A 12,166-nucleotide genomic window follows, 5' to 3' on the forward strand; every position below is an offset into this window, starting at 1 on the left:
TTCTATAGAACAATGCACTTCATGTAACGTTTTCTTTTTTAAAACTTTTAGTTTAACTCTTCCAATTCAAGACATCCCTCAAAAGATCTTTAAAATAAGAGTGAGAATATTTGCACCTACTTTTTGAGACATTTACACCCATTTTTTTTTAACAAAAAAATGTCAAATGGATCCTATTCGTATTAGTACGTATACCTGGGACCCATCATTGTAACTAATCATTTGAAAACCCTAAACTTCTACTCATGCCATTGGGGAAGACGAAGAGAAGGCTTCTATGTTCTTCCATTTTATATTGATTCTAGGATTCAGGAGGTTCTAAAACCCATTATTTCGATTAATTATGGCAATGTTTCATTGATTACTATTGAATGTCATTCACGAGTAAACAACTTATAATGTATGAACCACCGAAGGAGTGTGATTCAACTTAGGCTGTATGTAGTATGTACGAGTCAGCTTCGAGAGGGAGTTGAAGTGGAAGCCTCGTTAGTTGTTTGAGAAGTGTTATAGGCTGGATACACATTTGGCCATCATACTGGAGAAGTATTGTTGGGTTAGCTTGGTGTTGGGAACCATCTTGGGTTAGATTGTCCTTTCATGTAAACTAAAACAGTAGTTGTTATTTTTAGCCCTCCAAATTTAATTACTATCCCCTGAAGTTACAGGATTTTACTATTAACATAAAATAACATTAAAAACATAATTGTACATACAAAGTTGGGAGAATTAATTAATAGACTATGGAGGAGGGCTTTCTAATAAATCCCTAAGTTTTAGGGCTTCTGTTAATAGCCAATTTAGTATAACTTTTATTTGTAATCAGTCCCTGAGTCCTACTCTAGACATTTCTCACGATTGAAATGTCAAAATTGCCTTAATCATTTAAACTCACCATTTTTGTCCAAAAAAATTGGATTTTCAACATTCTAGTTGTGTTTCGGAGGTTCCACTCCGATGAAAAGAATTTGAGAAGGAAGAAAAGGTCTTTTTCAAGTATTTGAAGATGTATGTAAAAAGTTAGGATTTTTTCAATTATTTTACTTTATTTTTATATGAAAATCGGTCAAGGATGATCTATTGGTTAGAAATCATCTACACAAGTTGTTATGCCAAGTTTTTAGCTGATCTTTCCATGTATTTTACTTAGAAAACTCAAAAAATGAAAATCGATGGGTTTTACCAACGTTAAATTCACCACTTTTTATTTTTGAGTTCAACAGTTTTATTGTCGAGTTTTTTTTTTTTTTTTAATTGTCGAACTCAACAATAAAAATTGGTGAGTTCAACAATATATAAACAGTGGTGCTCGACAATGCAAAAAAAATTGAATCTCAACTTCGATCTTCATTTTTTTTTTTTTTTTGTTATAAATCGTTGAAATAAAAAAAAAAAAATACATATATCATTTTTCATTCATCATTCATGATAAAAAAAAAATCATCAGAAATTATCGGATCGTTGTTAGAAAACTTAAGTATATGAAGAAGATGAAAATGGGGTGGTTCGTGTATTTAAAAAATATAATAACTTGAGATGAGGTTGAGGGACCATTAAGAAAAGAAAGTTTTACTAAATGGACTATCAAGCAATTTTCCAATGAGACGTGTTGGAGTGACCTCAAGCTGGAATCTCATAGCGCACTTTTGGACGTGAAAGTAGATAGGAACCATATATGCTTTTTCACTCGTATCCCAATAAAATTCATATATGACTGCTATATACTTTCACGTCAAGAAGTGCGATATGAGGTTCCAGCTTGAAGTCACTTGAGCATTATTCCCACCCAAAACTCATGAACTAATTAAAAGGAAATCCCTCCGCCAGGGTCGTTTAAGTAAATTTCCCTACAAATTAAGAAAAATAAGACAAGAAACTAACATCCAGATTAAACTAAAATAACCCCTGTTTTAGTAAGAAAATTATAATTAACAAATAAATCAAAACTAAAATCCCTCATGTTAGCTGAAATGGGGCTTGAAATCGATCAAATTTTGGGCGTATTTTATTTGATTGGGAGATGGGAGATATTTTCTCCTGTTGAGAAGAATTGGATTCGATCCAGTGAATCTCTCATGCACATTAGATTTAATATCCCTACCCACCTCATTTATTCTTGGTCCACCATAAAACCTAATTGTGTTCAAGTCATTCAAGACTAAAGGAACCATGAAGATCCAAGACTAAAGCTGATTACATTAACCTATAGATATTATACTGCCCAAAGCTTCCCTAATCTAAAAGAGCCTCTGAATAGGGATCGATTTTGAATTTTGAACTTTAAGGCGGGATTTAGAGTGGGGGCACTCGCCCCCACAAGAATTTTCAAAGTCTATGAATTAGTGAGCTATTGAGACAGATTTTAGCGGTGGATAAAAAAATGTGTCATTATTGCCCCTAATTTTTTATTTTATTTTTTCCAATCTTAATTGCCCCCACAATTATTTTTTTCACTCTAAGTTATCCTCACAAAAAAAATTTACTCTTGATTGCCCCCCAGATGGACAAAATCCTAACTCTGCCCCTGGGCTCAATAGAGGTCATTGCCAATGATCGAGCCCATGGAGCTAACATTGAACTCATTTTTCTAGTTCATTCGAGACCACATTTTTGGATTAAAATGCTACAGATTTCGATCTTACCTAAATGATCACGACCTATTTGAGTTGAGTTATTTGCTCCTTATTCTTTGCAACATCATTTTCTTAGGCAAGCATTAACAACACATTTTGGCAAAGTAGATTTTAGCGGTTGTGTATCATCACCCACATGCAATTGGCATCGGAGACACTTTTTCGATGATTTTTCTCCTGAAGGAATAGATTTCAATAAACTTAAGTTAATCGTTGATTACTATTAGTATGAGAGATGGTGTTAGAGTATTGATGTGAAGTAATGTAATAAGGTGTACTGCGATACACCTAATCAAATCTCAATAAGAGTAAGAGATTATAGGTTAGAATTTGTTATGTTCTCTATATAAATCTAGTTAGGATTATGTAATTATCAATCGAGACAAATAAATCTAATCTAGATTTCACATCTACATCCCAAAACTCATATATTGTCCTTGGCTTTCGATTGTTGAAGGAGAGAGAATCTTGAAGTTCGAAATGAGAGAAAAAATTTACCTTACAAGTTTAAAATGACAGGTTTAATCGAGAAAAGTCAATGAATTTTTTTCCTAGAGATCGAAAATGAGGATGTTTAGAATATTTTCGATTGGTCTTTCAGAGTAAAACAAGGTCTAGAGGCATGTCATCAATTTAAAATACATGGATATCTCAAATATTCATTAAAATGTGGAGGGGTATGTTTAGGGCTATCACTCCGAAGTCAAATCCAATATTTGAAAATTTTGAATAATATTTAAACTTAGATCTCTCTGGTCAATAATGGTATGGCCCCACAATGGATCGGATCAGACCAAAACCAATTCATTTTGACCTCGATCAAGGATTTGGGTATAGATAAGGATCTGATTTGATAACCTATCAGATTGTTTCTGGATAAGCAATGTCCCAATCCAATTGTATATGGAACCAAATTGGTTCGATCCACACCTAGTACAATTGTTATCGCATCGGATTTGGATCCTAATGTGAGCTTCGGAGGGGGAAAACAACCGATCCAACAAGGGTCCGATCTGATTCACATAGGATTGAGCCCAACCCTAATTCAATCTGGACCCATTTCATTGACAACCCTAACCACATGATTGACCACACAAAATCACTACATTTCTTTTCTAATTGTTGTTGTTCTATTATCAATTTGCAGGTAGTGATGAGCAATTTAATGGCAGAAGAATCTAATGGGGTTGGGTTAGACGAACCGTTGGATCAAAACAATGGTGATGAATACGATGATGAGGCCATGAGAGGCATGTGTGATCCTGATTGGGACTTGTGGGAGAAGTGGATGGGATGGGAAGGCACGGGGATTAGGGATTACTCATCTCACATCAATCCTTACATTTAAGTGAATCCTAGTTAGAATCGAGAGCTCTTGATTTGAAAATTTGTATATTGTAGTTAAATCATAAATTCCCATTTGTACCAAAGATGATATAAAATGTTCCAATCAAGAAGAATTCTCTAATAAGGTTTTTGAATTATTTATTTGGATTTGAACTCTCATAATAAAAATATAAAGTTTACATTACAAGGTGATATATAGATATAACCCCATTTTTTGTTGGTTGGTGTTTGATAGAATTTTTAATTAATCTCATTTCAATTTTGTTCGTTTTAACAACTTTCGAATTCTAAACAAGATAGGGAGCATCCAATTCCAAAAGATGCAAAAGGAATCAAAAACCTTCTATTGAGATGCAATGAAATGCATGAAGTGCTATGACGACCTCTAGAAGACGGGAAGTTATTGAAGATGGGGGCACCACAAAACATAAGCCAGAGCTAGAACTTGGGAGAAATAAACTAAATGAGTAAAATAATGAGTAAAAGACGTACCTTTGAAGTTGTATCTCCCCATAGATGGACTATTTCTCGAGCAGTAGAGGTACATCCTCAAATTCCCATGCCCCCAAGATGATCATGGGGCCTTCAAACCAACTGTTGTCAAAGTCGATCAAGTCATAAACACGTGCACCTTACACTAGCTTTCAACCAAGTAATGGTGGTTTTCTCAAGAGGGGCACACCTGTAGATGGTACTGAGCCAACACATCATATAGGGAAATGTGATGTCCCTCAACCTTTCAAATTTATGATTCTAAAAGCAATTCTATACTCATTTTCTTGTAAAAATCCCGTCAGCACCAAGTTACTGAACTCATTAAAAATAGGCTAACCAATCAAAAACATAAATGAAGTTCCCGAATGAAGGTATGGCTAGGGAAACAAAGAGAGCCCAAATAAAGGAATGTTTCATGCCTCTCTAGTCAACCTAGCAAGGATAATCAACTCACCAGAGTAGAACATTGCAGGAGCTACAAACAATAAGGTAAGTCGATAGGGTTTTGGGAATGACGAACATATCCCTAATAGTATTTACAAGCTTTGATCGGTTGCTGGATGTCTAGACTAAATGGTCAAGCAAGAAAGAGATACCAAAGCTTCCAGGAGGGAAATAAAGAAAGCCAACAAGGGGTTTCTGTTACATTACTAGGGACTTTGTGATGCCTTACTTTTCTTCGGTCATTTTCATTTTTCTTACTTTTTTCCTCCTTTTTTTGGGCCCCTTGAGGAGATGACTTGGATGAGGGAGAATGGCCTAGACTCCTTTCTATTAATCGAGAAAATGTGTGTCTCTAACAATTACAGTGGCAGAATGACCAAGGAGGCTGTCATTGTATTGAAAATTCAAATCTAAGGCATGTCTTGAAAATTCAAAATCCAAGGCATGTCTTGAAAATTCAAAACGATGCCTCAGAATTTTGAAAAGATGAACGTAGTTGAAATGCCAACTTAGCTAAGACATGGGGAGTGTTGTTCCCATGTCCCAGGTTCAAACCCCGTTGAATCCAACTTCATTTGCTAACCACTAACTTGATACCTATCAAAAAAAAAAAAAGATGAATGTAGTCAATTTAATCTTGGAACCCAAAATCATTATTTCGAGCTCCTGAAAGGGGTAGCTGTGGGGACAAAGATATTCATCCCCAAATAACATGAGTCACCTTGAAAATGAGTCACTAGGGGAATACCAAACACTACTAACATAGAAAGGAATCAAGGATAAATGGCAAAAATGAAGGGAAATTCGTACAAATCCTTGAAATTTGCTATACAAAAGACACTAGGGATCAAAACACCAACTTTACACATACACCTATAAAATAAAAAACGTTCATTTGATTCCTCTTCCACAAACTTACTGCATTATTCATAATCTGACTTGAGCTTTGAAGTGTCCTAGGCACGTACCCATTGGCATAGAGTTCAAGTGTCAGAGCATGTTCAAATCTCGAGGTATGAGAGGTGAACCAGATTTCCTCCCCCAATAGATTCATTTTTCATCTGTCGGATCTCTTGGGTGGGGAGGGTCTTCAAATGAGAGATATCAAATCCCTACATTTGGGCACTAGTTAGTAAGTTTGGGAAATAAAAGAAATTTCACATTTTCTTATAAAACATAGGATTCAACCGAGCTTTCCAAAGTTTTGATTGAAATAATGTATTTTGGACTTGAGGTATTATACAAGGACTACATCATATTATACATGTACTATTCAAAATATCACTTTTAATATAATTGAAAAAATTATACCAATTTTTTAACAATTTTTATTTCAACCAATAAAATAAAAAAATTAGTTTAAATGTTTGAATTACAACCCTGAATTACACTCAAAATTTACAAAAAAATATTTTTTTTCTATACACTGAATTACTAAGTAAGATATGAGCCAAGTGCTTGGTTCAGTAAGGAAAACTAATAGAAGCTGTAATCCCTTCTTAGTGCATATATTCTTGTAAATGAATATCAAAAGATCGAGATTACATTGACTTACCTAAAGCTACTGCATCCATTCCTGCATAGAAGTTTTTCAACAAGACCTTCCCCCACAAAGGTGCATGGCTTGCCCACTTATGCTTCAAGTCTGTATTCGATCTTCAAGTTGGAAAATACTCAGAGTTCCCCTTATGTCTTGATCTGCACTATACATGAGGATTATATTGTTAGTCCACAAGCCATCTATCAAACAACCATGCAGGTAAAAAGACTTGGAAATTCACAGTTTATGATTGCTGGAAGGTCCTGAAGAGGTTTAAATATTGAAGCCGAGGTTGGAAAATGTTTGTCTCCTTGTGTTTTGATCTTCATTATCCATGAGAATATTAATGTAAATCATCGAAGCCTTATCACAAAGATTTGGGTTGGGATCAGCTAGCGTGCCTAAATGAGTAATAAGCTTCGCCACCTCCATGAACTGCTGCTTATGCCTGTCTAGTAATCATTTGGTGTGAACTTCAAGGAAATAGTTTGGAGAAACTTTTATGAGGATTAGAGGAGGCAAAAAGCTTTCCTCTCTGATTCTTCCACAAAGGTGCCAGATATGAAGAGCAATTGAGACCCACCATTCAATTGACCCACTCTGGAGATTTATTTCTCTTTCTTGAAAACAACTTGGAATCCGATTACCCTAAACACGTTTGAGAAACTCTGCATTGGTCACTCACCGCTGCCATGTCATGGTTGGGTATCAAGTGTCAACACAGATGGTGTTCAGATAAGATTGAGATTCAGAAATCACTTATGGTCTGGCAGGGATAAAGAGTGAACCCCATACCCAAACTTCTGGATGTGTGTTCAATGGTGGACAGCATAGATGAAACATTATGTGGAGACCAATATTTGATCTCCTCTAATGCATTTGCTGCTATCATCTCAATTCTTCATTTCTGATAATTGATTTGGTGACCGATGATACCCAGTTATTTACCTGTTTTTGAGACTTTTCTATCATTCACTTTATGCGGATACCTCACATCAGTCACCATAGACATTAGATTTCAGCAGATCCCAACATGCCCACACATTGTCATAGATATAGGGCTACATGTAAATGGGCATACAACAATCAATATGTAAGCATCAAAAAGCAAGCAAATAAGTATATGTAGATGTTTATCAAAACATACCTTTGGCTTTGAAACACACCCAACATGGGAAAAAAAAATTCAAAAGTAAAATTCCTTGTCATCTATCCAGCATAGATGGAGCAATTACACAGACATAAATACAGAATTTACACTTATAATTTAAGTATCGGGCATCGTTGACAAAATTAACAAATTCACAATACTCAGGGACAACAGGATGGACAATTTCAGGCCATGCCTTCAAGAAATAACAGATAGTGACCCTTCTGTTTTCTATTTTTGATAGTCATCATGATTAGCAAGCATTCCAAACACAAAGAAGGGATCTTGATGCTGCATCAAACACCGAGGACACGTGAATCAGACCCAAAGTGGCTCCAACTAAGTCCTCTCATGAACAATGTAAACCAAAAGTTCATCAATTGCTCAACTCAGGCGAAAGCATCCCCTGCCAAGAATCAAGATAGAAAAACTGTTTAGTAAATCAGGATAAAAAATCTGTTAAGTAAATCGAGATGACATACTACACATTCAAAGGAAAGAATGAGGAAGGAACTGAAATATAGCACCTAAACTGAACACAACAGCAAAGTTAACGTACATGGGAACAAAATTGGGAATATTTAGTACCTACCACACATCAAGATTGATTAGGAAGCTGGGCAAATGTTCCCGTGTTGGGGCTGCAGCCCCCAACCATCATCTTCTTATAAACTGCATACGCATCATCAGGATTTCCGGACATACTATACCCTCGAATGAGAGCATTATAAGTAAAAACATTAGGTTCAAGTCCCTTTCGTTGCAGTTCTTCATACATATTTCCTGCTTCTTCTACCATACCTACCTTCCCAAGATTGAGTATTAAGGAATTGTAGGTATAAAGGTCGGGATAAATCCCTCTACTTTGCATCTCATGGAAAAGAGAGAGAGCCTCCTCAAGCCTCTGTAATCTTCCGAGTCCATTAATCATAAGGTTGTAAGCAACCAAATCGGGTTCAAGGCCTTTTAACTTAAGTTCATCAAAGTAGTGCAAAGCATCGGACACCCTCCCCACCATGCAGAGACTATCTACAAGCACTGTGTAGGACTTTAAATCAGGTCTAGTTCCCTCTTTAACCATCCTTTTGAACAACTCACAAGCAGTTTCCACATCACCCACTTTCCCAAACCCATTTATAAGTATATTATAAATAGCACAATTAGGCTCGCAGTTGTAATCCATCATCTCCTCAAATAACTGTTTTGCTTCCTCCACTCTTCCCGACTTTGAAAGGCCATCTATAAGAGGGCCATATGTACAAGGAGTCGGAGAGAAGCCTCCACTCATAAGATCATAATACACATCTATCGCCTTATCTAACATATTAGATTTGACAAGGCCAGAGATGATTATGTTGTGAGTTATGGTGTTTGGTTTGCATCCCCTAAAAAGCATCTCTTCTTGCAGCTCAAAAAGTTTGTCAACTCTCTCGGACTTCCCAAGATCATCAAGTAACATATTATAGGTGAAAACGTCGGGGGCAATGCTAATGTTCTTCATCTCCGCAAATAGACCCCAAGCCATTTCGGAAAGACGAGCTTCAAGTAGGCCATCAATTAAAGAATTATATGATTCGAGGGTCGGTGGAATTCCATAATTCTTGGTAAATTTCTCAAATAGTTCATAAGCTTTGAGGGCTTTCTTATGCTTGCACAAAAATTTAATTATGGAGCATAGTACGGAGTCATTCTGGCAAACCCCACCAAAGACCAACCTTTCAGCAAATTGAACGGACTGATCAATTCCAGCTTCACTTAAGATCCCTCTCATTAAAGCTTCCCATGAGGACCTATCTATTTGATCCTTGGCTTGAAGGAAAAAACTCTCGGCAATCTTGACAGCATCCTCAATCCGGCAATCTTTAATGACACCAGGAAGGAGAGTGCACAGAGTTATAAAATCAGGGAAGAGAACTTTCCTCATCTGATGAAAGATCCAAAATGCGTCACAGACTCTATTTTTTCTAATGAACCCATAAATAATAGTATTATAGGTTAAAACATCAGGACTACAATCCATTTCCGTCATTTTATAGAGCATTTCCATAGCTGAATCAGCTTCTCCATTCTTACAAAGGCAATCTAGAAGTGTGTTAAATGTCACCGTGTTTGGAGGACAACCATTAGCACCCATACCCTCAAATAACTCCACGGCCTTCTGGATTTTGCCTTCTTTACCTAGTCCAGCTAATAATGTGTTGTAGGTCACAACAGTAGGAATAAGCCTCATTTCCATCATTCTCTCAAACATTTTCCACGCCTCATCCACTCGATCAGCCTTGTAAAGAGTGTCAATCAAAGAATTGATTGTTATAGCATCAGGATTGCACCCACTTTGTGTCATCTCTGCAAGTAACTTTATGGCCTCATCGACTTTCCCCGCCTTACTATAGCACTTGATCATCATATTATAGGTTATGGCATCTGGTGCAAGGTCACTATTCTTAAGTCCACGGAAAACATCTTTGGCCCGGTCAAGTTTGCCCGACTCTGCAAGACTATACAAGTACACATTGCAAGCAACGACATTAGGAACAATTCCCCTACACTTCATCTTCTCAAAGGTGTCAAGAGCTTTGTCCGAATATCCCATCTTACCATAGTAATCAATGAAAAGGATATATGTGTATGACGTGGGTTCAGGACCAGAAGATTCCATGCAATTAAAAAGCTCCAATGCTTCAGCCAATCTATTTACTCTCAAAAACCCACAAATCAAAGTATTATACGTGTGTAGATTTGGCAAAACACCCCTCTTTCTCATGACATCAAGTGTGCCGAATGCTTCATCGATCTTCCCTCCTTTACATAAAGCATCCACAAGTATCGTAAAAGTAACCACATCAGCAACATGACCATCAGATTCCATTTCCACCCAAAATTCTCTTACAGATTCCAAATCCCCAAAATCACTAAACTTGTCTAACAAAGTAATGTAAGTTACCCGGTCGGGTTTCTGATTAGTAGATTTCATCTTTCGAAAAAGTTCTTTGGCGCTATCAAGCCTCCGTGCATTGCAAAGAGCATCAATGAGAACAGTATACGTAACAACATCCGGTCCACATCCCTCCTCTTCCATTCTCCTCAAGATACCATAAGCCTCATCGATCTTCCCAACCCGCCCTAGCACCCTAATGCATATAGTGAATGTGTACACATTCGGTCTCAATCCCAAATTCTGCATCTCTTCCAAGAGACCCATTACAGTTTCAGTATCTCTTATCTTCCCCGACGCTACCATTAGTGCAGAGTAAGTCTTGAGGCTAGGCTTAATTCCTTCGGAAACCATTCTTCTATAAACCTCCATAGCCTGTCTACGAAACCCGGATTGAAGAAGTAAATGAATCAACCCATTGTAAGAGAAGGCGTTTAGAACAAACCCGGCCCTACGCATATTCTCAAGAGCCAAAGGGGCCTGTCGAATCCCTCCCCAGACACGGAGACCCTTGAAAATAATCAAGTAAGTCTCCATATTCCTCTTTATGATTTGTTTCTGCATCAAATCAAACACAACAGCCAACTCTTCCACCCTCCTATGTCCTCTCAAAAGCTCAAGCATATAATTGCATGATTCGGTGGTGTGGACAATATTGGGCTGTCGAGCGACGGATTGGAAGAAAGAAAGGGCCTCAATTGGGTCAGTTATAGACTTGAGAGTCTCAATAACCTCATCTGAAGACAACCCATTTTTGGTTTTCCCCTTGACCACCCTCTCAAATGAACTTTTCAACACAAATCCACAAAAACCCACATTTTTCCTTTCATGTTTCTTCCAATTTTCAAGAAACCCATATGTTAAAACCTTCAAATTCCCACTTTTTATTCTCCTCGTGGACCCATAATTGCTTAACAGAGTTGGTTTACAATCAATGGGAACACTACACTTTACATTAGTAGTGCAAATCATTGAGAAACAGAGCTCCATCACACGCACATAAAAGAAAACTTCACATGGAGAAATCAAAGCCCCGCCTTTGCCCACTTACTTAAGCCAATAAAATAGAAAAAGAAGAAGAAGATAGATAGGTTGCTCTTTGAATATCAATATTTACATAAGAAAATTAAAAATGAGCAGATGGGTACGTCATTACCTGTTTTCTTCTCCTGTGTTGGCCATGGTGACTGTTTTTCAGTACTTGAATCCGTTATCAGTCTGAAACGGAACACAAGATCTTTTTGGGGTGGTTGGCTTGGGACGTTGGGTTGCCCCAATCTTTTATCAGTTATTTTCTTGGTCTCAGAATAAGAAAAATCGAAGAGAAATGATATGATGTTCCATCAGACATACTAATATAATGCTTCCAGATTCTAGTCAAATTAGATTCCTGGTCATCAATCTAGAATTCTAGATAGAGCGAGTGTAGATAATCTAATTCCTTTTTTAAGATAGAAAATTTATAAGGAATCGTGATAAAATTAGTCCCCACGTGGCATTTGTGCAGTTGAGTATTCTCAGCAGTATAGATGCATGATTCTAACACATGTCACATCAGGGGAGTCGATTGAGTATGCCACGTTGGGGAGTCATTTTATCATTATTCTTTATCAGAAGAGAGA

At 37.0% G+C, this 12,166-nt stretch overlaps 1 protein-coding gene across 3 annotated transcripts; it reads right to left on the bottom strand.

Moving 5' to 3' along the window:
• Positions 1-4,180: 4,180 nt before the first annotated feature.
• Positions 4,181-11,956, bottom strand: PGR3 (proton gradient regulation 3). Of its 3 annotated transcripts, none has more exons than XR_015170617.1 (3): positions 11,701-11,956; positions 6,475-8,015; positions 4,181-6,031 (listed from the first exon to the last, which is right to left on the bottom strand). XR_015170617.1 is itself a non-coding variant. In XM_086418412.1 (3 exons), exon 2 carries the CDS (start codon positions 11,532-11,534, stop codon positions 8,208-8,210), a length of 3,327 nt encoding a protein of 1,108 aa, XP_086274538.1. In that variant the 5' UTR covers positions 11,535-11,594; positions 11,701-11,941; the 3' UTR covers positions 7,608-8,015; positions 8,202-8,207. The 3 variants fall into 3 exon arrangements, 2 of the variants coding, with proteins under 2 accessions (XP_086274538.1, XP_086274539.1); XM_086418412.1 differs by lacking the exon at positions 4,181-6,031 and adding an exon at positions 8,202-11,594 and having other exon boundaries at positions 7,608-8,015; positions 11,701-11,941; XM_086418413.1 differs by lacking the exon at positions 4,181-6,031 and having other exon boundaries at positions 7,608-8,015; positions 8,198-11,942.
• Positions 11,957-12,166: the final 210 nt, after the last annotated feature.

This window comes from Akebia trifoliata, chromosome 12 (assembly GCF_017979445.1).
Source record: "Akebia trifoliata isolate Shusen 1 chromosome 12, ASM1797944v1, whole genome shotgun sequence".
NCBI lineage: Eukaryota > Viridiplantae > Streptophyta > Magnoliopsida > Ranunculales > Lardizabalaceae > Akebia > Akebia trifoliata.